Genomic DNA, 25,184 nt, shown 5'->3' with positions numbered 1-25,184 from the left:
TCTACACTGACTGCAAAGTCGCGTTTAACATCCCATTAGTTTACATGACTCCTTAAGGCTGCATTGTCACGTTCAGTGAACGCCAGCCCAAAGTGTGAACTGATATTTAACTTGTTTTATTATCATCCTTGCGGTGTCTCTTGAGGAAAATATTTTTGCAGCAGACTACAATGTTGTATGCATTACATTTAGGAATACAAAATGTGCACTTAAAAATATTTTTAGTGTGCTTTTTTTTTTATGTAAAACATCTTAGTCTGGTCTACCTAGTTCCATAAGACATTTCAATACAGCATGCAAGGTCAGGAATTTAGTAATTTAAAGAGTTTTTGTTTAAATAGAGCAGGGTTTGAAACTAAAGTATTATGAGGTGTGAAAGGAAAAAGAACAATTGATTGAAAGCAGTAGAACTATAAACATAAGGCTGATAAACTAAATATTGCTATAAAAGCTGGAAATAACGACACAAATGTTATTGGGGAAAGGAAGTCCTCATAATAGTAATAGTCAAGGTGCCTCGTACTTTGCAGAACACAGGATTCATTTTGTGGCAAAGTCCTTGGATTCTGTGGCAGTTTGGTATAGCAGGCTTCTGCAACCGCTTCCTTTAAATAAAAATGGAGGTTTTTATGAATTAAGTATGAAAACAAATAATATCAGCAGGTAGTCCTGTGTGTCTGTTTTGCTGTTCAGCTCATTTTATACTTTTTTACATCTGCAGTTTTCAATATGCCAGATTTTTTTTGCACTGGCAACACCTCAACTACATCAGGAGTGGGAAGGGGAAATGTCCGTTCTAGCAGTTGGGTAGGGTGAGCCTTTTTGCACTAGAGAAGCACGGGAAGCAGTTTGGTATTGTGGGATCAGTACACTAGCTGCATGTTTCTGCTAAAATTATCATAGGTGAAACAGTTAATGCTTGACATATACAAATTCTTATCTTTAGGATTCAGACTTAATCCTCCAATGAGATGAATGGCATAACTTACATCTTGCAGAGCTATTGTTTCAGGTTGTCTGCAGACTCTCTGGAAGACAATACATAATTTGTTTATGCTCTGTTATATTTGAAAGTTATATTTGTAACTATAAGGGCGAGGAATGTGTTTTTAATGAAAGCTTAGATTCTTAGCACAGTTGTGATAAAGGGTCAATTTTTCTGCAGATTGCATGGTTATAGCATAATTGGGGTCCGGGTAATAATACTTTGCAATTCTGTAGTGCCTGTAATAAGAGGATCACAAAGTGCTGTACAAAGTGTAAGCATCTCCTAAGGCTCCCATGAGGCAACAAGGTAGTGTCCCTCTTTTACAGATAACTTCTATATTTCAGTTTATGTAAGTGACATATCCAAGGTTACAAAGCAAAACCAAGCAATCTTCCTGACTTCAGTCCTATCCTCTGACTTCCAGATCATGCTCATTCCCAGCAAGTATTCCCAGTATGTGAGTTACATGACAGTGAAGTAGTTAAAAGTCCAATTAGCTTAATTGGCATATTGATTGATAAGTGGTATTTACAGTGTCTGCTTTGTAGTAGTGTCTTCAGTCTCTACACTGGATGAATGAGAAACACATAAAAAAGGAACTTGATGAGCAGCGAAACCTGGAATGTTACTTAAAGATTTTCTTTAACTATCACGGATAAAGTTTTCAACTTCAGACTCACTCTTGTTTTCCTTTACTAAAGCACCAATTTCTGTTGTAGCAGATAGAGCTGCACTTCAAACTGAATTTGTTAACTAAATTAAATGGAAGCAGAGGGCAACAAAAATGATTAGGGGGCTGGAGCACGACTTATAAGGAGAGGCTGAAGGAACTGGGATTGTTTAATCTGCAGAAGAGAAGAATGAGGGGGGATTTGATAGCTACTTTCAACTACCTGAAAGGGGGTTCCAAAGAGGATGGATCTAGTCTGTTCTCAGTGGTACAAGATGACATAACAAGGAGTAATGATCTCAAGTTTTAGTGGGGGTGGTTTAGGTTGGATATTAGGAAAACCTTTTTCACTAGGAGGGGGTGAAGCACTGGAATGGGTTACCTAGGAAGGTGGTGGAATCTCCTTCCTTAGAGGTTTTTAAGGTCAGGCTTGACGAAGCTCTGGCTGGGATGATTTAGTTGGGGATGGGTCCTGCTTTGAGCAGGGGATTGGACTAGATGACCTCCTGAGGTCCCTTCCAACCTTGATATTCTATGATTCTATGAATACTTGATTTCAGAGGACCTGAAAAGGCAAAATGTAGTACTGCAAGCAGCACAAGATGATCTAGGACATCTGCGGACACAACTATTGGAAGCCCAGGCTGAAATGGAGAACATCAAAGCCATAGCTACAGTATCTGAGAATACAAAGCAGGAAGCTATTGATGAGGTGAAGAGGCAGTGGCAAGAAGAAGTCGCTTCACTACAAGCAATTATGAAAGGTAAGTCCAGAGGAAGCTAGCTAACTACTGCAGTTACAGCAAGGTAAACAAGCAATTTATTTAATAGGTGATGTTATTGTTCTTGATGCAGTACAGCAGTGGTTCTCAGCCAGGGGTACACATACCCATAGGGGTAGGCAGACATCTTCCAGGGTTTACTCAACTCATCTAAATCAGTGTTTCTCAACCTGAAGGTTGCGGGATGGGTTTAGAGGGTCACAAGCAGGGCAATTGCCTGGGGCCACATGCCACAGGAGGCCCTTCGAAGCTAAGTTGCATGCTTCAACCCCGAGCAATAGGGCTTGGGCTTCAGACAAGACTCACAAGCGAAACAAAGGCTCAAGTATCACACTGAAATGTTAAGTACAATATATTCCAGTTGATTTATTTTATAGTTATATGGTAAAAATGAGAAAGTAAGCATTTTTCAGTAATAGTGTGCTGTGATATTTTTGTATTTTTATGTCTGATTTTTGTAAGCGGGTAGTTTTTAAGTGAGATGAAACTTGGGGCACGCAAGACAAATCAGACTCCTGAGATGGAGAAAAGTAGTCTGGAAAGGCTGAGAACCACTGCTGTACAGAATAAGCAGTTTGTGCCGTGGAAGTTACATTAAGCAGACTGGTGATTTCAGTCTTTAGCTGACCAATTCCAATTCTTGCAATATGTACTGGGAAATTTTTAGCTTGTATGGACCATTCTTCAGGGACTGAGAATATAGCCATTCCTCCTTCACAAAGACAAGTAATGGTATATGTGACCTGGTTAGTCTGACAGCAGCTTCAGGATGACTTGTTTCTCTGCTTTGGCATGCAAAATTGTCTTTGCCAAACATTTAAATGTCCCTCCATTGCCATCACATTGGCTCTTCCCATGTCTTGTGGCTAAATATGTCATCATACTTTCTTTTTTCTCCTGCAAGAATATAGAATAGTTCATATAGATCACATTCTAGCATGCTGCACGCTCACTGATTTACTCTTGATACAAACTACCTGTAAGGAGGAACATGCAGACAGTAATTTAGGACATAACTGCTATTGCGATAACTATTTTTGCTACCTGTTGGGTGTAGGTATTGCAGAAATCTGCCTTGTTACGTATTTACTCTAGAGAATACAGCTTTTCATGTATTTCGGTGTGGCAGGTGGGGCTGCTCTGCAACACCTCCTTGTGGGATCAGTCTGGTGCATTAGGCATTCACTGCTTTAGTCTGAACGTTTTGGCTGCCTGCCGAGACCAGGAAACCCATGCAGTAAGCTTGACATCAGTCTTTCAACAGTGAAATAACAAACTCAGGACTTGGCTGTCTGTGCCTTTTAATTAAAGAAAGAAAACCTCACATAGAGGCACTTTGTTGTAGCACTTTGAAGGCAAGGCCCTGACCTACTGGGTTAATACTGAGACGGTCTTCCTCTCTTCCAGTCTTCCCCAGTTCTGCCACTGATGACAAGTAGGCAAGCCTTCTTAACTGGGCTGCTGGCTCTTGATTGATCAGCAGGCCTGTCTTGTTGGTAGTGTGGTCTGAATGGATTTTCCTTGAGCAAAAAGTGTCAGGGCTCCAATGCCTGCTGTAGGGAGTAGAGAGGATCTGATACACTCTGTCACAGTTGGCAAGTAAACATAATTTGGCTTATTAATACACAAATAACAGAACTAGATCAGTGATTCTCAACCAGGAGTACAGGTACCCCTGAAGGTATGCAGAGGTGTTCCAGGGGTACTTAACTCATCTAGATCAGTATTTCTCAACCTGCGGGTTGCATCGGGTTTAGGCAGGTTGCAAATGCGGGACCGGTGTTAGGGGGTGGTAAGCAGGGCAGTTGCCTGGGGCCACCCACCACAAGGGGCTCTGCGAAGCTAAGTTACGTGCTTCAACCCCGGGCAATGGGGCTCGGGGTTTAGACAAGGCTCACAAATGAAACACAGGCTCAGGTGTCAAACTGTATGTTTATGGCTGATTTTGTAAGCAAGTAGTTTTCAAGTGAGGTGAAACTTGGGATAACCCAAGACAAATCAGACTCTTGAAAGGGGTACAATAGTCTGGAAAGGTTGAGAACCACTGAACTAGACTATTATAGAAGACACTGGAGTCCCCAACCAAGATCACGGCTCCATTGCGTTAGGTGTCATACATACAGGTATTACCTGCCTTGAATAATTTACAGTCTAAATAGACAAGCAGAGTTACCTGAGAAGGTTTAGTCCTTTCTGTGTTTTTGGGGATGTGGAAGTTATTTTTGTTCCTTTTTTTTAAGGGGATTTTGGTTATTTGCATAGTGTTTAGATTGCTGTGGGTAGATTTTGTAAATCAAAATAGAAATAGCATATTTGAGCAACGTGACTCTTGGCATGAATATAGGAAGCTATTTAAATTAATGATGTTAATCTAGACTAAATTTTAGTTCCCTTGGATCTGTTGAGTTACTGGTAGCTTTCTTGGCAAGGTGCAGTTCATTGCACTTGTGGTTAGTTCTTTGTTCAATGTGATCAACTAAAAGGTATGACAGAAGCATATAGCATATCATAGGGCACACAAAATACTACCGTTGCTGTCTTGGATTGCCTGTGCCCAGTTTAGAGGCCCTTAAATAGTTATTTTTAAATAGATATATCTTGTAAAAATTTTCTTTACATGATAATTTCGTTTAGAAGATCGTTGTCTGACTTTTTTTCCCTTCAGAATAGAGATCCTTTAAAAATATGGACAGTTTACTTGTTTTATTTAAAAACAAAAACAAAAAGCCAAAAACAATCTTGAATTCTATATTAAATTTTAGGGTGATAGAAAGTTGCCTGTAGACCTGTTTAAATAGTGGTAAAAATTCTGTAGTTTTACTGATTTTTTTTCACTAGCAGAATGCTGCATGATCTTCCAAGGTTCAGAAGTTCTGTTGAGTCATGTTTTTGTGTCCCTGGAACCGTTTCTGGGAAAGGAATTTAACACACTCTGAGGACAAGGTCAAGTCTATAACATGTGACATATCTCAAGATACATGTACAAGATGTAGCTTATTTCTAGATCTCCCTGCTCTTCGTGAGGTTGCAGTACTGCAAAGACAGTGTACTCACCCTCTGGAGGGGAAGGGAATCATTTGAATCACTCCATAGAGATGCTCTTGGCCAGTTAAGAATATTTTACTATTCCTATAAGTGGAGTTTCAGACAGTCCTCAGCCAGAAGAGTTGTATCTATTATACAGAGCTCTGGGGAACAGGGAGAAGGCAAAACATGAAAAAGATACAGTCTTGAGTGTTACATAGAATTGAAAGGATTGTACAACGCAAACAGCAAGCTTTGCACAAACATTCTGAGATTTTCTTTGGAACTGCATAATTTGTAGTCTCACACTTTATAACTTGCCCTGATAATGAAAGTTTCTGTGACATTGCTTTACAGAAACTGTTCGTGACTATGAGCTCCAGTTTCATCACAGGCTGGAGCAAGAGCGAGCTCAGTGGGGCCAATACCGGGAGAATGTTGAAAGGGAAATAGCAGAGTTGAGAAGGCGGCTATCTGAAGGTCAAGAAGAGGAAAATCTAGAAAATGAAATGAAAAAGGTATGCTGAAATAAATCTCTAAATGTAAAGTGAGATGGTAGACATCTGTTAATGAAAATGTTTCTACTCTTTCAGAGTAATTAGATGTACTTTAGAAAGAGCAGTAAGGCCTAATCCTGCAAACCTTTATTTATTTGTTCCCATTGAAGTCAATAAAATCTGATTCTGCAGCCGTACATGCAAAGTATTACTATTTTATTCTCAACCCTGAACTTGTAACTAGGACTACTGGAAATCTTTTGGGGGAATTTTAAGATTTGGGGGAGCCCTTGCATTAGATTCTGTGGAAATCTTCACAAAAAACTGTAGTCTGATAAGTAAGCTAGGAACTGTTTCGTTTTTTCAAATATATTGTTTCAGATAATAAATAGATTTAGTCTTTGTCATATATCAATGATTTGGAATCTTAAAATATATTATATAAACCTCTGCTGGAGATGACCAAAGGTGCCAGGCTTCAAGGTATCTTTTAAAGACTAGATTAATCTTGCTTTAAATAGCATTGCCTATCATCATAGTGACTCTTTTCTAAATCAAATACAAGATAAGATTTGCATAACAGGAAATCTGCCACTTTATCCTTACTTTGAATGCCCGTGAGAGTCAGATTGTAATATTTTTCTTCCTTTTAATAGCAGTTTTATGTTTAAAGCAAGCAGAGATGAGGAAGATGGCATCTTTGCCCTCTTGCTGCTATATTATGGCGAGAGATATATCGGCACTGTAAATGATACAGTGGATTTTGAGCTCTGAAACTTCCTGAAGCCTAAAAATTGCTCATGCTAGTCATTAGAATCTCACTGGTTTTGGTTGAACGCTTGATTTTTTTTTTTTTCTTCCTGTAATCACTAAGGCTGCCTTAAATGTGAACACTTCTTTTTTTCTGTTTGTTTTGAATAACAGGTCCTGAGTGTAAAAACATCCTGTTTTGTCTAAATTCTCTCTGTTTAAAAAAAAAAAAAAATCTTTGTAATTTAAGATGTCAGGCGTCAGGATTGGTTAGATAAGAACCCTGAGCTTTTAGCAAATTAATGAAAATTTTAGTTGAAACAGTCCTTTAGAAGGAAACCATCTGAATCTCAAATGAGTCTAGGATTTCCAAAAAAATAAAATTCAATAAGGAATTGAATAAATGTGGGCTGACAGATCTGACCTGTTTATCTGCATGTCATTCAAAAATGGAAAAAAAAATTAGAAACTAGCTGGTCTGCTTGTTTTTTTGGTTCGATCGCTGCTGAGCTGAAGCTGTAGCTAACTGCTATTCAATAGCTTCTTTAGTATTCTACACTTATTATGGTAGTACCCAACGTCCGCAGGCAGGACTGGACTGCCTGTGTGCTGTACAAACAAAACAAGGAGACAGTCCCTGCCCTGCAGAGCTTACAGTTGAAAAGATGTAGTTCCACAACTTGTTGCACAAGTAAATTAACAAATTGCCAGAAACACCAATGTTCTCAACAAAATTCCCTTAAAAATACAAAGAGGACAATCCAACAAATTGTTCCTAGTGCAAAAAACCTTTCTCTCTGCTGCATTTATGCTTTGTATTAACGAAGTTTGAGCTTGCAGGTTACTCAGGTTGTTGCACAGGGTAGTAGGTAAATATTGCAGCATTTGTAAACTCGGCTTTGTACACAAAGAAAATAAATATGAACAATTATCCTAAAATGGAAACTCTTGAGTATCTTGGGGAACCTTTTAAAAAGATCTCCAAACTCAGATGAACCTGAAGGAGGGAAAACGTGCATTTAAAAAAAAAAAAAAAAAAAAAAAAAAAAAAAAAAAGGAAAAGCTGGTAAATGGGCCCAATGACTTAATTTAAGCAGGGTGTTTTAGCTGCACTTTTAAGGCATGAGCTTTTCCTGGACAAAAGAAAACTTTTTGTTCCTCATCAGAGAAGTTTCAGATTTTTTACTCAAGAGGTTTAATAAATGCTTAAAACAAAAATAAGGTGAAATGGACTCCTTTTAGGAACAAAGGAGGAAATGGCTGGCCTGCAAAGAGAGAATGGGTGAATCACATGTGAATGAAAGAACTGAACGTTCATTCAACTCCAGCACAAGGCCTATAACCCCCAAAGGAGGCACCCTTAATCTCCTTTGTTGCTTTGGCTCAGATATTTGATACTTTAAATGTCTGGTTCCACTTTCAAAATAACACTTTATCTTCCGTCCCGCAGAGGAGCGGGAGTAGGGTGCGTTCGTCCACTGAGTTCATAAGTTCCATTCTCAGGACAGACTCCTTTATAAATGAAAAGTCTAGACTTCTCAGCATTATCCTTCAGATTTCCCTGAAAAGTGGCCCCCCCATCCTTCCGAAACAGGTTCTTTACATTTTGCAACCAACAAAAAAATAATAATCCTGCCAGGATTGTTAGTAGGCCCACCCCCAGCATAAGATACAGAATAGGCATAATATTAAAGAGTGAAACAAAAACAGGAAGTTCAAAATAAGTATAACATCATCCAGCTTACACTGTACTGGTTGGGGAAATGGACTGTGAAGTGGTGAAAGCACAATGGCATATTTGTCAGCCAGAATTTAAATTGTTTGGTTCTCTTGTTTGGGTTTTATCACAGTTGAATCTTGCTGCTTAATTTGGCTATAAAAATAATTAAAACAAGTGAAACCATGAACCGTACTGTAGGCATGTGTTTACTAACTATTCTTGGCTGCGGTGTGGTCATTATTTTTTTCCCTCAAAGGGAAGAGAGTAGATGGTAAAAACAGAATGTGCAAATAACTGAAAACTTAGTGAGTATTTTTAAAGTTTTGTATGTTTTGTGAACTTGGCTTTGTGTGTAATTCATTTTAAGGTTTCTTCTAGAGAGGCGCGGTTTCTTCTTCATGCTGAGGTCCACAGATCCATTACAATACGCGCTTTGGCCTATTTGCAGCTTGGGGGTAAAACCACATCTGTCATTCACTGCCAGCCTTGCTGCCTGAAGTTCTTTCCTTCCAGTTTTTTCTGCCTCCCCTGCAGCAGGTGACTACACCAGAACTCCCCGCTGTAGAGCTTTCTGAGGGAAGTTCCAAACTTTATTTTAAATTTTAGGTGAATAATTTGGCTTGATAGTGTGATTGGGTCGCAGGGTTGCATTTTTTGAGGTGTTTTCAGCAGTTGGTGCCTCTGCAGGATTCAGGGAGAGAGTTAGTCCGAGAACAGCCAAAGGCAAGAGCAAAGGTCTGTGTTCTGCACTTCTCCCTCCTGGCTCACTCTCGAGTGTCTCACTGGGGTGCTTGGCTGGCTCTGTGAGCAGAGTGCAGTTTCCTTCACAGCCTGGTTTGGGTGGGGTTGTCTTGGCCCCCTTCCTGAGCAGGATAGGAGTCAGGCATAATGGAAAAGAAATGGCTCAGGATCTCCCCCATCTCCAGGACAGGAGTGAAGCCATAGGGCAGTGTGCTAGATGGAAGATCACTACTGAGCCCTTATAGCTCACACCAGCAACCACATCTCTGACTGCAGAGCTCAGCCACTGCTGCCTCCTCCCAAAGTGCAGTAAAGGGTCTTTGCTGCCACCTCTAATGGTCCCCCACTCCTGGTGATCCTTTCTCATATCCCAGGCTGAGAACTTCAGGGAAAATGCAGACCTATCTGGTCCATGTGGTTCCATGCAATAAAAAAGGGTAGAGTTTCTAGGCAGGGGCAGCAAGTTTGTATAATTTTTAGTGGTGCCCAGAATGATCCAAGTCATGTCGTCCCCCATCTTCCCCCCCCCCGTCCCCTCCACATATTGGTGCACATAACAAAATTACTGGGGTGGGGCTGAGGGGTTTGGAGTGTGTGTGGGGGGGTGAGGGCTGGGGATAAGGGGCTTGGGGTGTGGGAGGGGCTCAGGTCCAGGAAGGGGGTTGGGATGTGGGAGAGACTCAGGACTAGGGCAGAGGGCTGGGGGTGTGGGCTCTGGGGTGAGGTGGGGCTAGGGATGAGGAGGTTGGGGTGCAGGCAGGCTGCCCCGGGGCTGGGGCCAGAGAGGAGAACTCCACAGTCGTCCCCCCCCCCCCCCCCCGAGCTCTCTTCTCCCCCTCGCCCCCCAGTCACCGTCACTGCATGTGCTCCTAGGGGCTGGGCCCCTCTCAGGTCCAGGAAGCCCCCTTGCCTCCCCTTTTGGATATCCATATTTAAAGGATAATCCTGCTTCCCACGTTCAGGGCACACTGCTAAGAAAATCCTCTTGTAATGGTTCTGAGGACTTTAGCGCAAAGAAGAATGGGAAAAATCTGTGCTTACCTGAAAATTTTCCTTACTATAAGTAATAAGATCCACAGCTCCAGCTCACTTTGGAGATAAACAGTCATCCAGAATAGAGATGGAAATTGACATCCAAGGAGTAGCAGTTACCATGCTTTGCAGTAGAGGAAGCTGTTTTCTTCCCCACCCCTTCAAAGTATAGTTAACAAAATCTGTAATTTAGGAACATAAATATGAGTGATCTTGGCTGTGGAAGTTCTCAGCTGGAGGGAATTTCAGAGAGCGGGGCATTCCCCTGCTGCCAGTACCTGACGGGTCTTATTCTGCCCCCAGCTGCAAATATGTTTAAGTGCCAATTGTAATGGATCTGAGGACCTTATTACTCCAAAGGAAATTTTCAGGCAAGCACAGATACATTTTTTCCTATTCCCTTCTGTTTGTGTGAGGTCTTTCAGACTTTTTTCCTTTTTTTAAAAAAGTAGCTGATATCTGATGGAAAACTTTTTTGGGAGGGGGGAAAAAGTATTAGAAATAATTCAGACTGTGTCAGAAATTTGGAAGGGTTCATTCATTTTCTTCTCTTAAATAGATTTGCATAAAAAGCCTAGGGTGAATTTTTGGGACCATTTAAGTGAGTGGGAGATTTCACCACAAGATCTTTTTTTCCTAAGATTATCATCTCACATCGCTTATTCACCATCTGAAGATCAGTTGGTGTGATTCAAACTCAGCGTTTTGCGAATAAATTGAACCGATGTGGCAAAGAATGTGAAGAGAAGACATTTTTCAGTTGCTTATATACCAGCACTAAGAGTCTGAGTAACAAGTACGGGAATTCAAAAATTATCATTAAGAAATTTGATGTAATTGACATTACTGAAACCTGCTGAGATAACTTGCATGATTAGAACGTTAAAAGAGGAAGTTACTCACCTTATGTAGTAACGAGGGTTCTTTGAGATGTGTGTCACTTTGGGTGCTCCACTTCAGGTGTCGGTGTGTCCTTGCACTGCAATTCGGAGATTTTCAGTAGCAGTGCTCGATTGGGGTCACTTGTTATCATGTTGGTAGGAAGGATAGAGTGGGTAAAAAGAGATTGTGAGAGCTTGGTACTCTACATTAAAGACACCGTTACCTGTTTTAGAGTCATTAATAACTCAGAACCATAGGATTTTGAATGCATGGGGATCAGTGTTCTAACTAATAAAACCCAGTAGGGGATACTGGTGGGGATCTGCTACAGACTACCGAATCAAACTGGAGGACAAGATGAGTTACTCCTTCAGAATTTGTCTCTAATGTGTGGAAAGAAAAATTTGTGGTGGTATGTGGGACTTCAGTTTTGGAGGTATGCTTGAGGTCTCCTACAGTTAGAGTTTCTAAAAGGTATACATTTTCTAACACAAACATATTGCACCAAAATGAGGTAACTCTAGTTTGGACCTCATTATGACAGATAAAGATGAATCCATCACTGGACTGTAAATTCATGGTTGCCTAGGGACCAGTGATCATGACCTGGTTTATATTCAGTGTGACCATTCCAACCAAGTTCACTGGTATTAATTATATTCCATCCTTAAATTTTCTTTTTTTATTAATTGAATCCCCATATCAACTTTGCCATTATTTTACATTAAGTGTAAAATCAGTACTAGGCCCAATGTTTCATCAATGATCTGGAAGTCAGTGTAAAATCACTGCTGATAAAATAAAGAAAGATAAAGATTGGTGGAATGATAATGATGAGGATAGAACAGTCATACAGAACAACATGGATCACTTGGTAAACTTGGACCCATTCAAATAAAATGTGTTTATACAGCCCATGCAAAGTTATTCATTAGGAACAAGGAATGTAGTCCTTACCTAGAGAGAATGGTGGACTGTATCCTGGAAAGCAGTGACTCTGGAAAGCAATTGGGTGTCATAGCAACTGAACATGGGATCCCAGTGCAGTGCTGTGGCATATACCTATGTATATGGCATTGATGAGACCAATATTGGAATACTGCATCCAGTTCTGGTATCAACATTTTTTAAAAGATGTTCAGAAAGTTGAGATGGTGCAGGAAAAAAACCCCACAAAAAAGTTCAAGGGCTGGGAAAAATGCCTGGTAGTGGGAGACTTAAAGAGCTCAGTCTGTTTAGCTTATCAAAATGAAGATCGAGTGGTGGCTTGATTACTCTTTTGTAAAAATACTCTTTTGGGGAGAAAATACCAGGTACTAATGGGTTCTTCAGTCTAGCGGAGAAAAGTATAATAAAAACCAGTGGTTGGAAGCTGAAGTGAAATTCACGTTAGAAATTAGTCCCAAATTTTTAACAAACTGCCAAGGGAAGTGGTGGCTTTTCCATGTCTCCATGTCCTCAAATCAAGATTGAATACCTTTCTGGAAGATATGCTCTAGCCAAGCACAAGCTATTCGGCTCAATACAGAGATAGCTGGGTGAAATTTAATGACCTGTTTTGTACGAAAGGTCAAACTAGATGATTTAATGGTCCCTTCTGGCCTTAAACTCTATGAAGTTATACCTGCATGAGCCTTGCAGAGCATTCTTTCTCGTGGTGTCTAATAAATACTGAAGAACAGAATGCACTCCCTGAAAGCAAACTTCTCCCACAGGCTAGGTACTGTATTTTTAATAAGAATTGAGTAGGACCTTCAGCCTTCTCTAGGACACCCAGGATTAGGCTTTGCCTCAGTTTATAGTAGTTGCAGATGTGGAAAGGAGACCAATGACCAAGCAAGTTAGACAATCCTGGAATGCACAGTTCAGTATTACAGTGTTGAAGTGACCTTTATATGTATCTTACGCACACTTTAATTCTGAGCCTAAATGCTTATTTCTAACCACAGAGAAGGGAAAAACTGTAGCAAAATCAATCCCATTGAAATTTACATATCACTTTCTATCTTTCCACTTGATTGCTGCTGAACAGTCCAGTTTTGCTTTCGCTGACCTCCCTTGCTCTTTTACTGAACTCACCAGGTACAGCAGTAGAGATTAAAATTGTCCTTTACTTTGTGTTCAGGACTCAGCCATGAGAAATTAAAACTTGCAATGAAAGGCTGTTGGAGATGCTAGTAGTAGTTGGAAAAGAGATTGTTAGAGAAGTTATTAAAGTCCTGAAAAAATTTAGATTGTCTCTTAATATAGGCTGTAGTGAGCAGCTGTGGGGGTTTCAGATCCACTGAACAGTACAATTGAGAGAAATCTTCAGCAAAGCAGCTTTGGAGTTTCAACTCCTGCTCCTGGTGTTTGAAGAACTTAATTGCTAGGCTGACTGTTGTGTGCCAGTGAGGCATATCTACTACACATTGCCAGTTCCTCCTTGTAGGCAGTGAACTTACTATGCTTTGTGGAGGTGGTTTCTCATTCTTACAGATTTGTTTGTTTAGACAGGCAGAAATGGCAGTGGCAAGGTGCATTAGAAATGAGCGAAGCATGAAGGAATTGGCATCTTCTTTCAAAAGAGAACATGCCAAAACATATTTTAAAACAATTAGGATATTTCATTAGCTATCTTCATAATTGGAAGTTGTGTTCAAAACAAGTGTTTGTCGGCAGATTGACCAGAAAACAGGAATTTGGTCAGTGCTAGTGCTGCCTTGGCTGGTAACATCTACTGCTACATGAAATGTTCTCTTTGAAGCTTTTCTTTTGAATTGCAGTTCTTGTTTATCCTTATGCCAACCTCCTCCAACAGAAGCTAGAGGGAAAAAAGAGGTTCCAATCCATAAACAGAAACCAAAAATAAATGGTGCAGCTAGATTTTTTTTCCAGCTTAAACAATAGCTCTATATTGTTACTTATGAATTTTTGAGTCTGAAGAATTCCATTGAATAATTGCTGCTGATTCTGCTGGAGCATTCACTTTTTGTAACTTGGAAAGGCTCCAGTACACACTTGAAAAAATGTCAGATGTCGGGATATCAAGGCCAGCTTCCAACCTACATACTTCTGAATTTGAGTACTTACTGCATTGTCCTATTTTAATTCTTACTATTTTTTTACCTGGCTCTCTTTTTCCTCCTCTTCCTGCTTTTCTCATAGGAGTCTTTTCATTCTCTCATCCTATTTTTTAATTTTTTCAGCACTAACTGAAAAAAAAGCCATGTTTTTGACAGCTTTGTTTATCCGATTTTGAAATACATAGTATGGTAACACTGAAAATTGCTTGATGCTTTATCAATAATTCTTTAAATCTAAAAGTAGCCTTCCAAAGCCCATGAAACAGTTATACAGTATTACTGTATGTTACCTGCGCCTTTCGAACCTCCAGAGTCAGTAAGCCAATAGTCAGTAACTAACTTTGTGTTGCAATTGCATGATCTTTGTCCCTTTCTCTCTGTATTCTACCTAGCATCATGTTGGTGAAAAGGCTACGCTTTTTAAATACAGAATAACTCTATGTACATGTTTTAAAACTCATGATCGTTCTAGTTAGGAAGGGGAAAGATGTACTAGCTTTCTCCTGTAAAAGCAGACACATGTACATCCATGGATGAATTTGGCCAATTACATTGCTTTCAACGAATGGGACGAATTTTATTTTATCCTAGAGAACACTTGGGACTAGCTAAATATATAAGTAATATAACAAATATTATAAGCAAAAGTGTGGTTTGATTTTTGGCATATCGGTTTTGTTCATTTCTCTTGTGGAAGACGACTTTTTGTTTTTATTGCAAAGTAATATGTTGCATTAACACATTACCAACTGATTTCAGGCCCAAGAGGATGCTGAGAAACTTCGTTCAGTCGTGATGCCTATGGAGAAAGAGATCGCAGTTTTAAAGGAAAAACTAACAGAAGCTGAAGAAAAGATAAAAGAACAGGAGGCTTCAAAGGTGAGGTGAAATTCTAACCATTTTAATCTATATCTGCAGAGAGAATGTGCATCTTGCATTATGGCAGTTTTATTGATACAAACCACTGATTGCAAACTTTGCGTCAGATACACAAATAAAGATGTAATGTGAAGTGGGAAATGAACAATTTAAGTGTCTGCCCTTGTCTTGCAAATAAAACTATACTATTTATCTAGACTATACATATTAAGCTGTGTTTCTATTTTGAGGATCTGGTAACGTGTAAACATGATTCATGCTTAAAGCTGAGCTCATGTAGTTTAGATGGTCAGAAATATCCGTAATAAAGCTCCGTATAGGTAGATATAGTCTGTCCTCTCAAGCAATTAGGTGTCACTACATTCTAGGCCATTTAAAGCCACAAAGGAAGTTTTGTAATCGGTGTTTTTACTCTTCTAGAACTGGGGCTTCCCCTCCAGAGGTTGCTAGATTCACTTTCTTAGAATTTTGTTACATCTTACATTGATCTCTTAGCAGCAACTTCTAGCATTTTTTCTATAAAGCTTTACTTATCCAAAATTTTTGCTCCATCCATTAGGCTAGAAGACATGTTTAACCCAATTTTCTAAAAAAAAATCAGCCAAAGGGAATAAAGAAACGAGCCCTATATTGCCACAGATTAGCTGCGTTTTGTCTACTGTTTATGGGGAGGGGAAGGTGGCAATTGAAGCATCTGTTTTTCCATCTTAGAAATCAAATATACTGAAATTCCCAAAAGATCCAGAGTATTCAGGAGCTACAAGAAAGGTAAGTAAAGTATTAGCCTGCCTTGCAAACTTACAGTATACATCCATTTCAAAGGCTAATGGATGTCCCTCACATACAGAACAATCTACATCTTTTTTTTTTTTTTTTTCTTTTTCTTGAAGAGGGGGAAAAAGCACACCAGTCTGACTGGCAGACCATACTCATCAGTGATTTGTGTTTCTCTTCCTCATGTTCCTCGCGGATTCTTTCCAGTTTACAGGCTTCTCATCCAGAAGATGATTTTTGTTTTTTGTCTGGGAATAAGATTCTGCTTTTTCCCCTTAGTGCCTCACTCTTGATTTGCATTGTTAGACTGAAGTCAGGGAAAACGTGAATCCATTCCTCTCCCTCTTATAAATTCTTGTTTTCCAAAGTTGTCAGGACTTTCTTCATAAAGATTATGATAGTAGTATCTGGAATTATTCTTTTCATCCTGTTCTTTTACAAGTATTCAGTAGCTTCTGTCTAAACATAATTGATCATCTACATTATTCAGGATGAGCAATTTTGGTAGCAACTTCATCAATGTTACAGGAATCTGTCTCTCTCCTAGTGGGATACCCACAAAATAGGTACACGAGCCTGAATTTTGTAAAACTTGTAACTGTGTGGTGTGGGTTTTTTTTTTTATGATGGGTTTCATTTTGTAAAGTATTTCCCACCAAATGAGGTGATAGTTGACACCATTAATGCTGACTTAGATCTTTAATGCTGTTGTTCAGCTCCAACATTTTGTCCATCTAAAGTTCACGTATTGGATGTTTCAGTCATCCTTCTTGCACCATCAGGAAGGATTGCAGTTTGTCTTGCATAGCAAGTAAGTCCTTGCCAGACATACTTCTCTGACTCTTTGATCCCTTGCCTCCACTTACTTGCCTCACAAATATGTTGAAGTTTTAGTTTTAATTTCATCAATTTCTATTGTTCATAAGGTGCAAAGTATTATTTAGGCGCTAGGTTGGCCTGAGCCTTGCCAGATGGTATATAGCGAGTGATCGTTTGGTTTTGGTTTTTTGGCCTGTTGAAGTCCCTCAGATCTATCTGGGAGCTCACACAACTGTTTTCCCAAATTTGTATGCTTTTCAGGCAGGAGTCAATCAGTGAGAGCAGTCTCTGTCTCCTGCTTTTCCACCCCTCCCCATGTCAATCTTCCAGGAGTTCTATTTCCCACCCCACAGATTGAGTAACCCTTACCAAAGTCAGTGGGAGTTATTTGCATCCTAGTGTGCGAAAATGTGGCCCCAACATTTATGGTCTGTTGCAGCAGGAAGGTGATCTTGGAACTGTACTTCTGGGCATCTGTCATGACTTCCATGTCATGTCATGGTGTTACACCTAAAGTTGTGGACGATCGGGGTAAGCTCCTGGGAACCCCTCCAGAGTTGTCTGGTAGTTTTGATTTCATGTTGTTGTGTTAGGATGCTATAGTTTTCATAAGAAATCAAAGACTTATGACTGCTTAGTTCATTGTCTGCTATTCTTAGGTACTTTTTACATATGGTCCCACCCTTGGTATCTGCTTGCCTCACAAATCCTGATGAATTTAAACTACAGTTGTAATAATTTATTATTTTAATGGTGTATATGTCATGGTACAAAGCAAACTGTATACCAGACCCAGAACCTTGCTTAACACTGTTTAATATTAAACAGTGACTGGGTTATATTAATACCTTTGACCCATATATTCCACCTATATTAATACAACACGTTTTGTGAGTTAGGGAAGTACAAATTTTTCCCTATTTTGTAGGGTGTGTGTGTGTGTGTGGGGGGGGGGGGGGGGGATATGGAGGCACAGACTAAGTGACCACAAGACCCTTCTCGTATGGCACAGCAGAGAACATAAGAACGACCATACTGAGTCAAACCAAAGGTCCATCTAGCCCAGTATCCTGTATTCCAACAGTGGCCAATGCCAGGTGCCCCAGAGGGAATGAACAGAACAGGTAATCATCAAGTGATCCATCCCCTGTTGCCCATTCCCAGCTTCTGGCAAACAGAGGCTAGGGGCATCATCCCTGCCCATCCTGGCTAATAGCCACTGATGGACCTATCCTCCATGAATTTATCAAGTTCTTTTTTGAGCCCTGTTATAGTCTTGGCCTTCACAACATCCTCTGGCAAGGAGTTCCACAGGTTGACTGTGTGTTGTGTGGAAAAAATACTTCCTTTTGTTTGTTTTAAATCTCCTGCCTATTAATTTTATTTGGTGACCCTAGTTCTTGTGTTATGAGGAGTAAATAACACTTCCTTATTTATACTTTCTCCACACCAGTTTTGATTTTATAGACCTCTATCCTATCCTCCCTTAGTCATTTATTTTCCAAGCTGAAAAGTCCCAGTCTTATTAATCGCTCCTCATATGGAAGATGTTCCATACCCCTAATAATTTTTGTTGCCCTTTTCTGAACCTTTTCCAATTCCAATATATCTTTTTTGAGATGGGACGACCACATCTGCACGCAGTATTCAAGATGTGGGTGGTACCATGGATTTATACAGAGGCAATATGATAGTTTCTGTCTTATTATCTATCCCTTTCTTAATGATTCCCAACATTCTGTTCACTTTTATGACTGCTGCTGCACATTGAGTGGATGTTTTCAGAGAACTATCCACAATGACTCCAAGATCTTTCTAGAGTGGTAACAGCTAATTTACACCCCATCATTTTATACGTATAGTTGGGATTATGTTTTCCAATGTGCATTATTTTGCATTTATCAACATTGAATTTCATCTGTCATTTTGTTGCCCAGGCACCCAGTTTTGTGAGATCCTTTTGTAGTTCTTCAGTCTTCTTGAGACTGAACTATCTTGAGTAGTTTTGTATCATCTGCAAATTTTGCCATTCACTATTTACCCCTTTTTCCGGATCATTTATGAATATGTTGAATAGGACTGGGCCCCCAGTATAGACCCCTGGGGGACACCACTATTTACTGCTTTCCATTTATTCCTACCCTTTGTTTCCTATCTTTTAACCAGTTACCAATCCAAGAGAGGACCTTCCCTCTTATCCCATGACAGCTTACTTTGCTTAAGAGCTTTTTGTGAGGGACCTTCTCAAAGGCTTTCTGAAACTCTAAGTACACTATATCCACTGAATCCCCCTTGTCCACATGCTTGTTGACCCCCTCAAAGAATTCTAGTAGATTGGTGAGACATGATTTCCCTTTACAAAAACCATGTTGACTCTTCCCCAACAGATTATGTTCATCTATCTATGTGTCTGACAATTTTATTCTTTACTAGAGACTCTTGTAGCCATTATTATTTTTATTTCAAAATACGTTCGGAGAACTTGTCCCCTTTTGAATTTCAGCTGTTCTGCTTCAGCTATGGACAGTGTGTGGCTTTGGGACCGGATGTAAACGACAAGATCTTGAAAGGTGGCCGCCAGCTGTCCTTTCTGTGTAACTGCAGGATTTTGCCATTGTACTCAATTTCTATTGTCTAGATGTAGCAAAGAAGTACAAGCTTTATAATATGGCTGCATATATTTCTTATTCTAGCATTTATATATACTTATATGCACATGTAGCCTTCCGGCTCTTGGCACGCTACTAATATGCCCTTAGCATTATGAATGTAAATGCAGCATAAGATGTTCCTGATCAGTAATATGTTCCTACTCCTGGCTGCCAAAACAGTGTTACTGGAAAGCATTTAAACTGTTAATGATCTGCTTGCTTTTGCTATTTAAAGATAAATTAACTGTCTGGGGATGTCAAAATACAAGGACTCAATACATGATTTTAGTAGGGATACTCTGGAGTCACTGTAGTCAGCATGTAAATACTCAAAGTTGCCATCATGGTTCAGTGCTACCTGCCAAATCTCTAACTATATACTTATATACTCTGAACATAAATGAGGAACTAATTTACATAATGATCTAAATATGTATTGTCCTTGCACAATAGATTGTCAGTTATTTGTTATTCCTATAAATAAAGTTGAGCTCATCAACTACACATAATCACAACAGTCAATACAGTAATATATAACAAAAATGAAATCTCTATAATTGTAACGCTAAATTGTTATGCCCTCCCTCCCCCCCCCCGCTTCACTTACCTTCCTCAGGTTAAAGAACTGAACCATTACCTGGAAGCTGAGAAGTCATGTAGGACAGATTTAGAGATGTATGTGGCTGTTCTGAATACTCAGAAATCAGTCTTGCAAGAAGATGCTGAGAAATTACGGAAAGAACTTCATGAAGGTAACTACATAACAGCAGTCAGTCTGACTTTTGCCTACGCTAAAGATTTGGAAGACAATGTAGACAAAGCTTTTTCTCTTGGTTTCTTATCTTGGCTTACTGACCAAATATTTTAAACACTAAGGCACTTGAAGTTTCTACCCAACAAATGATTCTAATACTGTTCCATATATTTGCAGTGGGTGATCCACTTATTTTCACTTGTACTTGTTGAACTTGTACTAGGCTCTGATGGTATCACAGCCTTTGCTCTCATTGTTATCCTGATTTTTCTGGTATCCCTGGGTAGAATTATTAGTAACAGTAATATGTGTTTCTAGTAACACAGTATGCCAAGGACTGTTGAAACTCAAAAGGGCATGATCCCAACTCTAATCAGCATACACTCTTATGTCAGAGTTGTGTGAATAATGGGAAAGGAGGATGTATGCCTACGTGCACATTTGTGCTCATGTGCAACTGCAAATACCATGTAATACCACTAAAAAGGAGTATGAAGAGGCAAATTTTCCTTTGAAATAAATGAACTCCTGAGACAGATTGCATTCGTAATTTTGCTTATGATAAATTCCTATCATTCTTCAGCTTCTGGGCATTGAAATAATGTGTCCTAGTTAAGAATATTATTGTTAGTAACTCATGCCTCTAACCCTATCAACTCTTGGGACTTTAGAAAGCCTAATAGGTTTCAATTATTAAACTCAGATTAATTTATTTTCTGCATAGAGTCCTAACAGTTACTTTAATTCCCAAGACTGTCTGGAGAAAAGTAAAATGGTCAACCATTACAATCCAATTAAGAATAAACTTTTTGCTTTCTGAATAGTCTGCCATCTGTTAGACCAAGAGCGACAGCAGCATAACCAATTGAAACATACCTGGCAGAGGGCCAATGACCAGTTCTTGGAGTCTCAGCGTTTGTTGATGAGGGACATGCAACGTATGGAAATCGTTCTGACCTCTGAACAGCTCCGACAAGTTGAAGAACTGAAAAAGAAGGATCAGGTTTCTTGTGTCTTCACTCTATTTATAGTGTGACATTGTTGAGTTAATATGATATAATAGTTATTAAATGTACAATCTGTGGACAGGAGAACACATGATTTTGGCTCTTAATTTAGGCTATACTTTGTAAAATATATTAGTTACACCTTCTAAGAAATTATTAAAAGGTTCTGTCTAAGTTTCTGAAAAACTGATAGATAAATACTGGCATACCAGTATACGGGTATAGTTGTGTGGCAATGCTGTCAAGTTCATTACATGGAAATGTAAGAGTGGCTTGAGATTAAGCTTGGGAGTCACCTCCAGTATCCAAGGCCTGGGTCAAGGAAATTGGAATGGCAGGTTTTGATAGCCTTGTATTTTTTCTAAACAGTGATTGGCCCCTGAATAAATTAAAAGGACTTTGTTGCAAGTGCTACTAGAAAGAAAGGTTAAATTTTCTTATGCTGAGGATTTTGTGTGTGCTTCAAGATCACAATTTAAAAAAAAAAAAAAAATTCCTTGATGTTTGTCATCTTGTATGGTTTCTTTGCATTTTTCAATGCGCCTAAAGAGGTTAATTTCATCTAGTTTTGTTCTGATTTCCATGCTTTTGTTAATGGAGTTGGGACCATTCAGTGTGTACAGGCATGTTGCTAGCAAGTTCCATAGGATAACCAGCTTAAGCAGTTTTGGGTTTTTACCTGTTTCATGGTACTTGACATAAGAAGGGAAGTAAATAAGCAATTCCTTTTGGAACAAAGCTCACTGTGGATCCATGAATCAGCCACCAGTAGTGAGAGAGGTATATGGTGCCACACTGAGCTAAAGTAGAAGCTTTCTCTTGTAAAAGTGATATTTGTTTTTCTCCCATCAGTGTCCCTCCCAGTTACCTTCCCTCTGCAGTTTGATTTATTAGGGGAGTTCATGTGATGACCACCAAGTTCAGATTCCTGTGGAATAAGCCAGAAATGAATCCTGTTTAAATGCTTTTTTGTTTACAACTTGCTTCTAGGAAGACGATGAACAGCAGCGACTTAGCAAAGGGAAGAAACAGAAACAACAAGATCCAGATGATGAAACAAAAGTAATATGCTCTCTAACCCATGAAGAATCCCTTACACAGTTCCTTAATGAAGAGGTAAAACAAATGAGTAGTTCAGAACAACTTTGTACAGTATGCATTTCCCAAGGTGTTCAGTAAGCACCCTTGATAAGTATGTATTTGTTTATCCTCTGCTGGCTATAATTCCTACTAAATGGTGACTATTTTTGAATAGCATTTGTTTGAATAAATACTGAACTACGACTCTTCCAATGGATAAGCTTTTTAGAATTATAACTTTTTGTATTTTCAGTATAACAGAACTGTATTACATTATTAAAATTAGAAAGTGTGCATCAGAACCTGTACTTCTGACCATCCTCTGTCTAAGGCCTTCTGCATTAAAAACCAGCAAAATTATGACATATGAGATTTTCCTCTCTCTGTCATGCTAACTGGTACCTGGTGAATTTCATGCTAATTTTGTATCAATCAAATTTGTCTTTGGCCATAAACTAATAATTGAGACAGATCTTCAGATGGTGTAAAATGTCATGGCTCCATTAACTTCAGTTGAGCTACAACAATTTTCCCAAGTTGAGGATCTGTTCCCATGTTTTTAGCAGCCAAAGGGAAGCTGCTCTATCCAATCCAGAAGCTAGGACTCTGCACTGAAGTTTCGTTGCGTCTTCTTGAGCTGGGTATCCCAGTATTAAGTAGCCCGTTAGAACTGCCAAAGAAGAGAGATACCATTGACAACAATCCATTTTTTTTGGTATATACTGTGTAAATTATACTATTACTGTGCATTTTGTGAAGCGTGAAATAATATTTGAAATTGCCTCAATTGTTCATTTGTGAAAAGCAAGTAAAATTGAATACGCAACTTGAAATTTAGAAACAATATAAAACTTGGCTAGTTGAAATGCATTTTTTCTTTAAGCGTTTCTTTAGTCTCTCTGATTCCCTGACCATTCATTTTTTGGATGTGCAGCTTAGTGAGGATACATTTTTGCTTAAAAAAAACCTTTGTTCCATGCTGTAAAAGCTTATATGTAAGCCCTGAAAAATAGATTTGGGACTTTGCATGGCCTTGCACATGCTTTGAGAGAACATAGGCCTGAGAATTTTGAGAGAGAGAGAGTTTAATATACCTTTACAGTGTTTAACAATCTGCTGATTTGATAACCATATACAAAATGTAAAATACACATCCCAAACTAGTCTAAAATGCAGACAGACGTTTCAGACCTTTCTGCCATGCAAGACACCCGGGGCTGTCATAATGAAGTCACAGTCATCTTTCTTTTTTAAATTGTCAGTAGTATTTGATAATTTGCACTTTTGCCATCACAGAAGTATTGCTATTCACCAGCAGTTCAGTAGCCCTTTTTGCTGTTAACAAACTTGTTTTTAAAATAATTAAAAATAAACATATATAAAAATGTAATTTAAAGAATTGACTTTAAACTACAAAATTATCAAATTCACTTTGCCTTAAACCAAATTGTTATGAATAAACACTGCAGTGCACACGTGGTTTGGGATCATTACTGTTCTCAGATTACTTGCAAGGCCTCGATTTGATGTGATGAGTTAAGGATAAACAAATTTAAATTTGAATTTCCTTGTCTTGGTCGGTCTAAAATTGAATGCAGGTCCTTAATCTACTTTCCCCCTTGTGTGCTGGCTTGAATGCATTTCTCTATTGGATGCTACAAGGCGTGGGTTCTAGAAGACTGTTTAGTAAGAGAAAGAGTCAGTGATTTTTTTCAGTTTTTTGTAATGATGCCTTGGAATTGGTTGAGAAATCAACTATAACCTAATCATTGAGACTTAGCTTTATCCCACATCTTCCAATAAGAGTGCTAGCTTTCACAGTCTGTTTTATAAACTGTACAGCAGGCCATTAGCATTTGTGTGCCCCAATTAAAGAATTTGGGAACCAGTGAAAAGAACATTTGTCTATGAACACTTTACTTTAATTTAATTCCCTGGGACACAATATTTGCTACTGCCTTTTTTTTTTTTAAACAGCTGCATTTATTTAGCATTAGCAGTCATGCCTGCTGGAATATCTTAAATATTTTATGCTCTGAGTAGAGAGTATGGCTTGCTTGGATACATACAGAAAGTAATGACTCCTACAAATCAGTCATGTCATTCACACAATTTGATATACTTCAGCTGTAAGCTCTCTTCTGTAGAACATTTAATAGGCTTTACAAGTCATGGATCATTTGCTTGTGTGCACAAACTGTAGCATCCGCCTAGTTACCTTCTCTGTATCTTTTTAAAATGACATGTAACCTACACAGAATTCCACCTCTTGGTTACAGCGTAAACTCTTTAGGCATGCTTTTTAGGCATATCCATTTTAAGCATGTGTGTTGTGTTGCATTTCCTGCAAAATGTAACGTAAAAAAGGAAGCTGCTATTTTTCAGGAAGTCTTAGACAAGCTTTAAATAATGAATCAATACATGCAAAAAAAGCCAGCATTTGACTTTTTTTTTTTTTAAATGTGTGAAATGTAAATTCTATCGAAGGTTTTCTCTATTGCAAGGGTCCTTGCAGGAAAAAAAACTAAACAATATTATTAGTCAGATTAAAGTGTTTTAGCTTTACTCTCTTGGATGATTATTCAAAATGGAATTTTTAAAAACATTTAAAAAGAAAGATATTCGTCAACATCAATCAGTAAAAAAAAACTGTTAGAAGTTCTCCAAAAACTTGCATATAGGGATGCAGTTTACTGTCAAACAGACTTTTCTCTTGATCAGAATTTGAGCCTTATCCAGAAGAATCTTAGAGATTCTTTGTTTTAAAAATACGTACCATTGTTGCATTACGACTTTAAGAATACTACTGATTAATTTTGTGTTGAAAAATGTGGTGATAAAATGCTTTCCTCTAAGAGTTGTAATAACATTAAGGTAATTTACATCCTGACCATTCCTGCCTAGTTTTATGTTAACAGCATGAGCAGAATACTTCAAGCCTAACACATGGACTTGAGTCTCTACAACATAATTCATGCTATGGCATATTTTGTTCCATAATAGTAGTGCCTACCATGCCCATTTTATTTAAGAAGCTGTTTAGTTTCCATCAATAACTTCATTTCAGAT

General features: G+C 38.7%; 1 protein-coding gene across 6 annotated transcripts in view; it reads left to right on the top strand.

The window, feature by feature from the left end:
• RABEP1 (rabaptin, RAB GTPase binding effector protein 1) overlaps window positions 1-25,184 on the top strand; it is a 75,561-nt gene that overhangs the window by 24,417 nt on the left and 25,960 nt on the right. For 4 of the 6 annotated variants that reach the window (XM_005284412.5, XM_005284414.5, XM_065573340.1 and 1 more), the window contains 7 exons: window positions 2,219-2,422; window positions 5,822-5,982; window positions 14,911-15,030; window positions 15,742-15,798; window positions 19,891-20,026; window positions 20,853-21,031; window positions 22,026-22,151. In XM_005284412.5, the coding sequence (XP_005284469.2) occupies window positions 2,219-2,422; window positions 5,822-5,982; window positions 14,911-15,030; window positions 15,742-15,798; window positions 19,891-20,026; window positions 20,853-21,031; window positions 22,026-22,151 (983 nt within the window). The remainder of the gene's footprint in view (window positions 1-2,218; window positions 2,423-5,821; window positions 5,983-14,910; window positions 15,031-15,741; window positions 15,799-19,890; window positions 20,027-20,852; window positions 21,032-22,025; window positions 22,152-25,184) is intronic. The other 2 variants (XM_005284413.4, XM_065573342.1) reach the window with 1 other exon arrangement.

The sequence above is a fragment of the Chrysemys picta genome, chromosome 19, assembly GCF_011386835.1.
Source record: "Chrysemys picta bellii isolate R12L10 chromosome 19, ASM1138683v2, whole genome shotgun sequence".
In the NCBI taxonomy this organism is placed as follows: Eukaryota; Metazoa; Chordata; order Testudines; family Emydidae; genus Chrysemys; species Chrysemys picta.
This window is presented reverse-complemented; position numbering and strand designations above follow the sequence as displayed.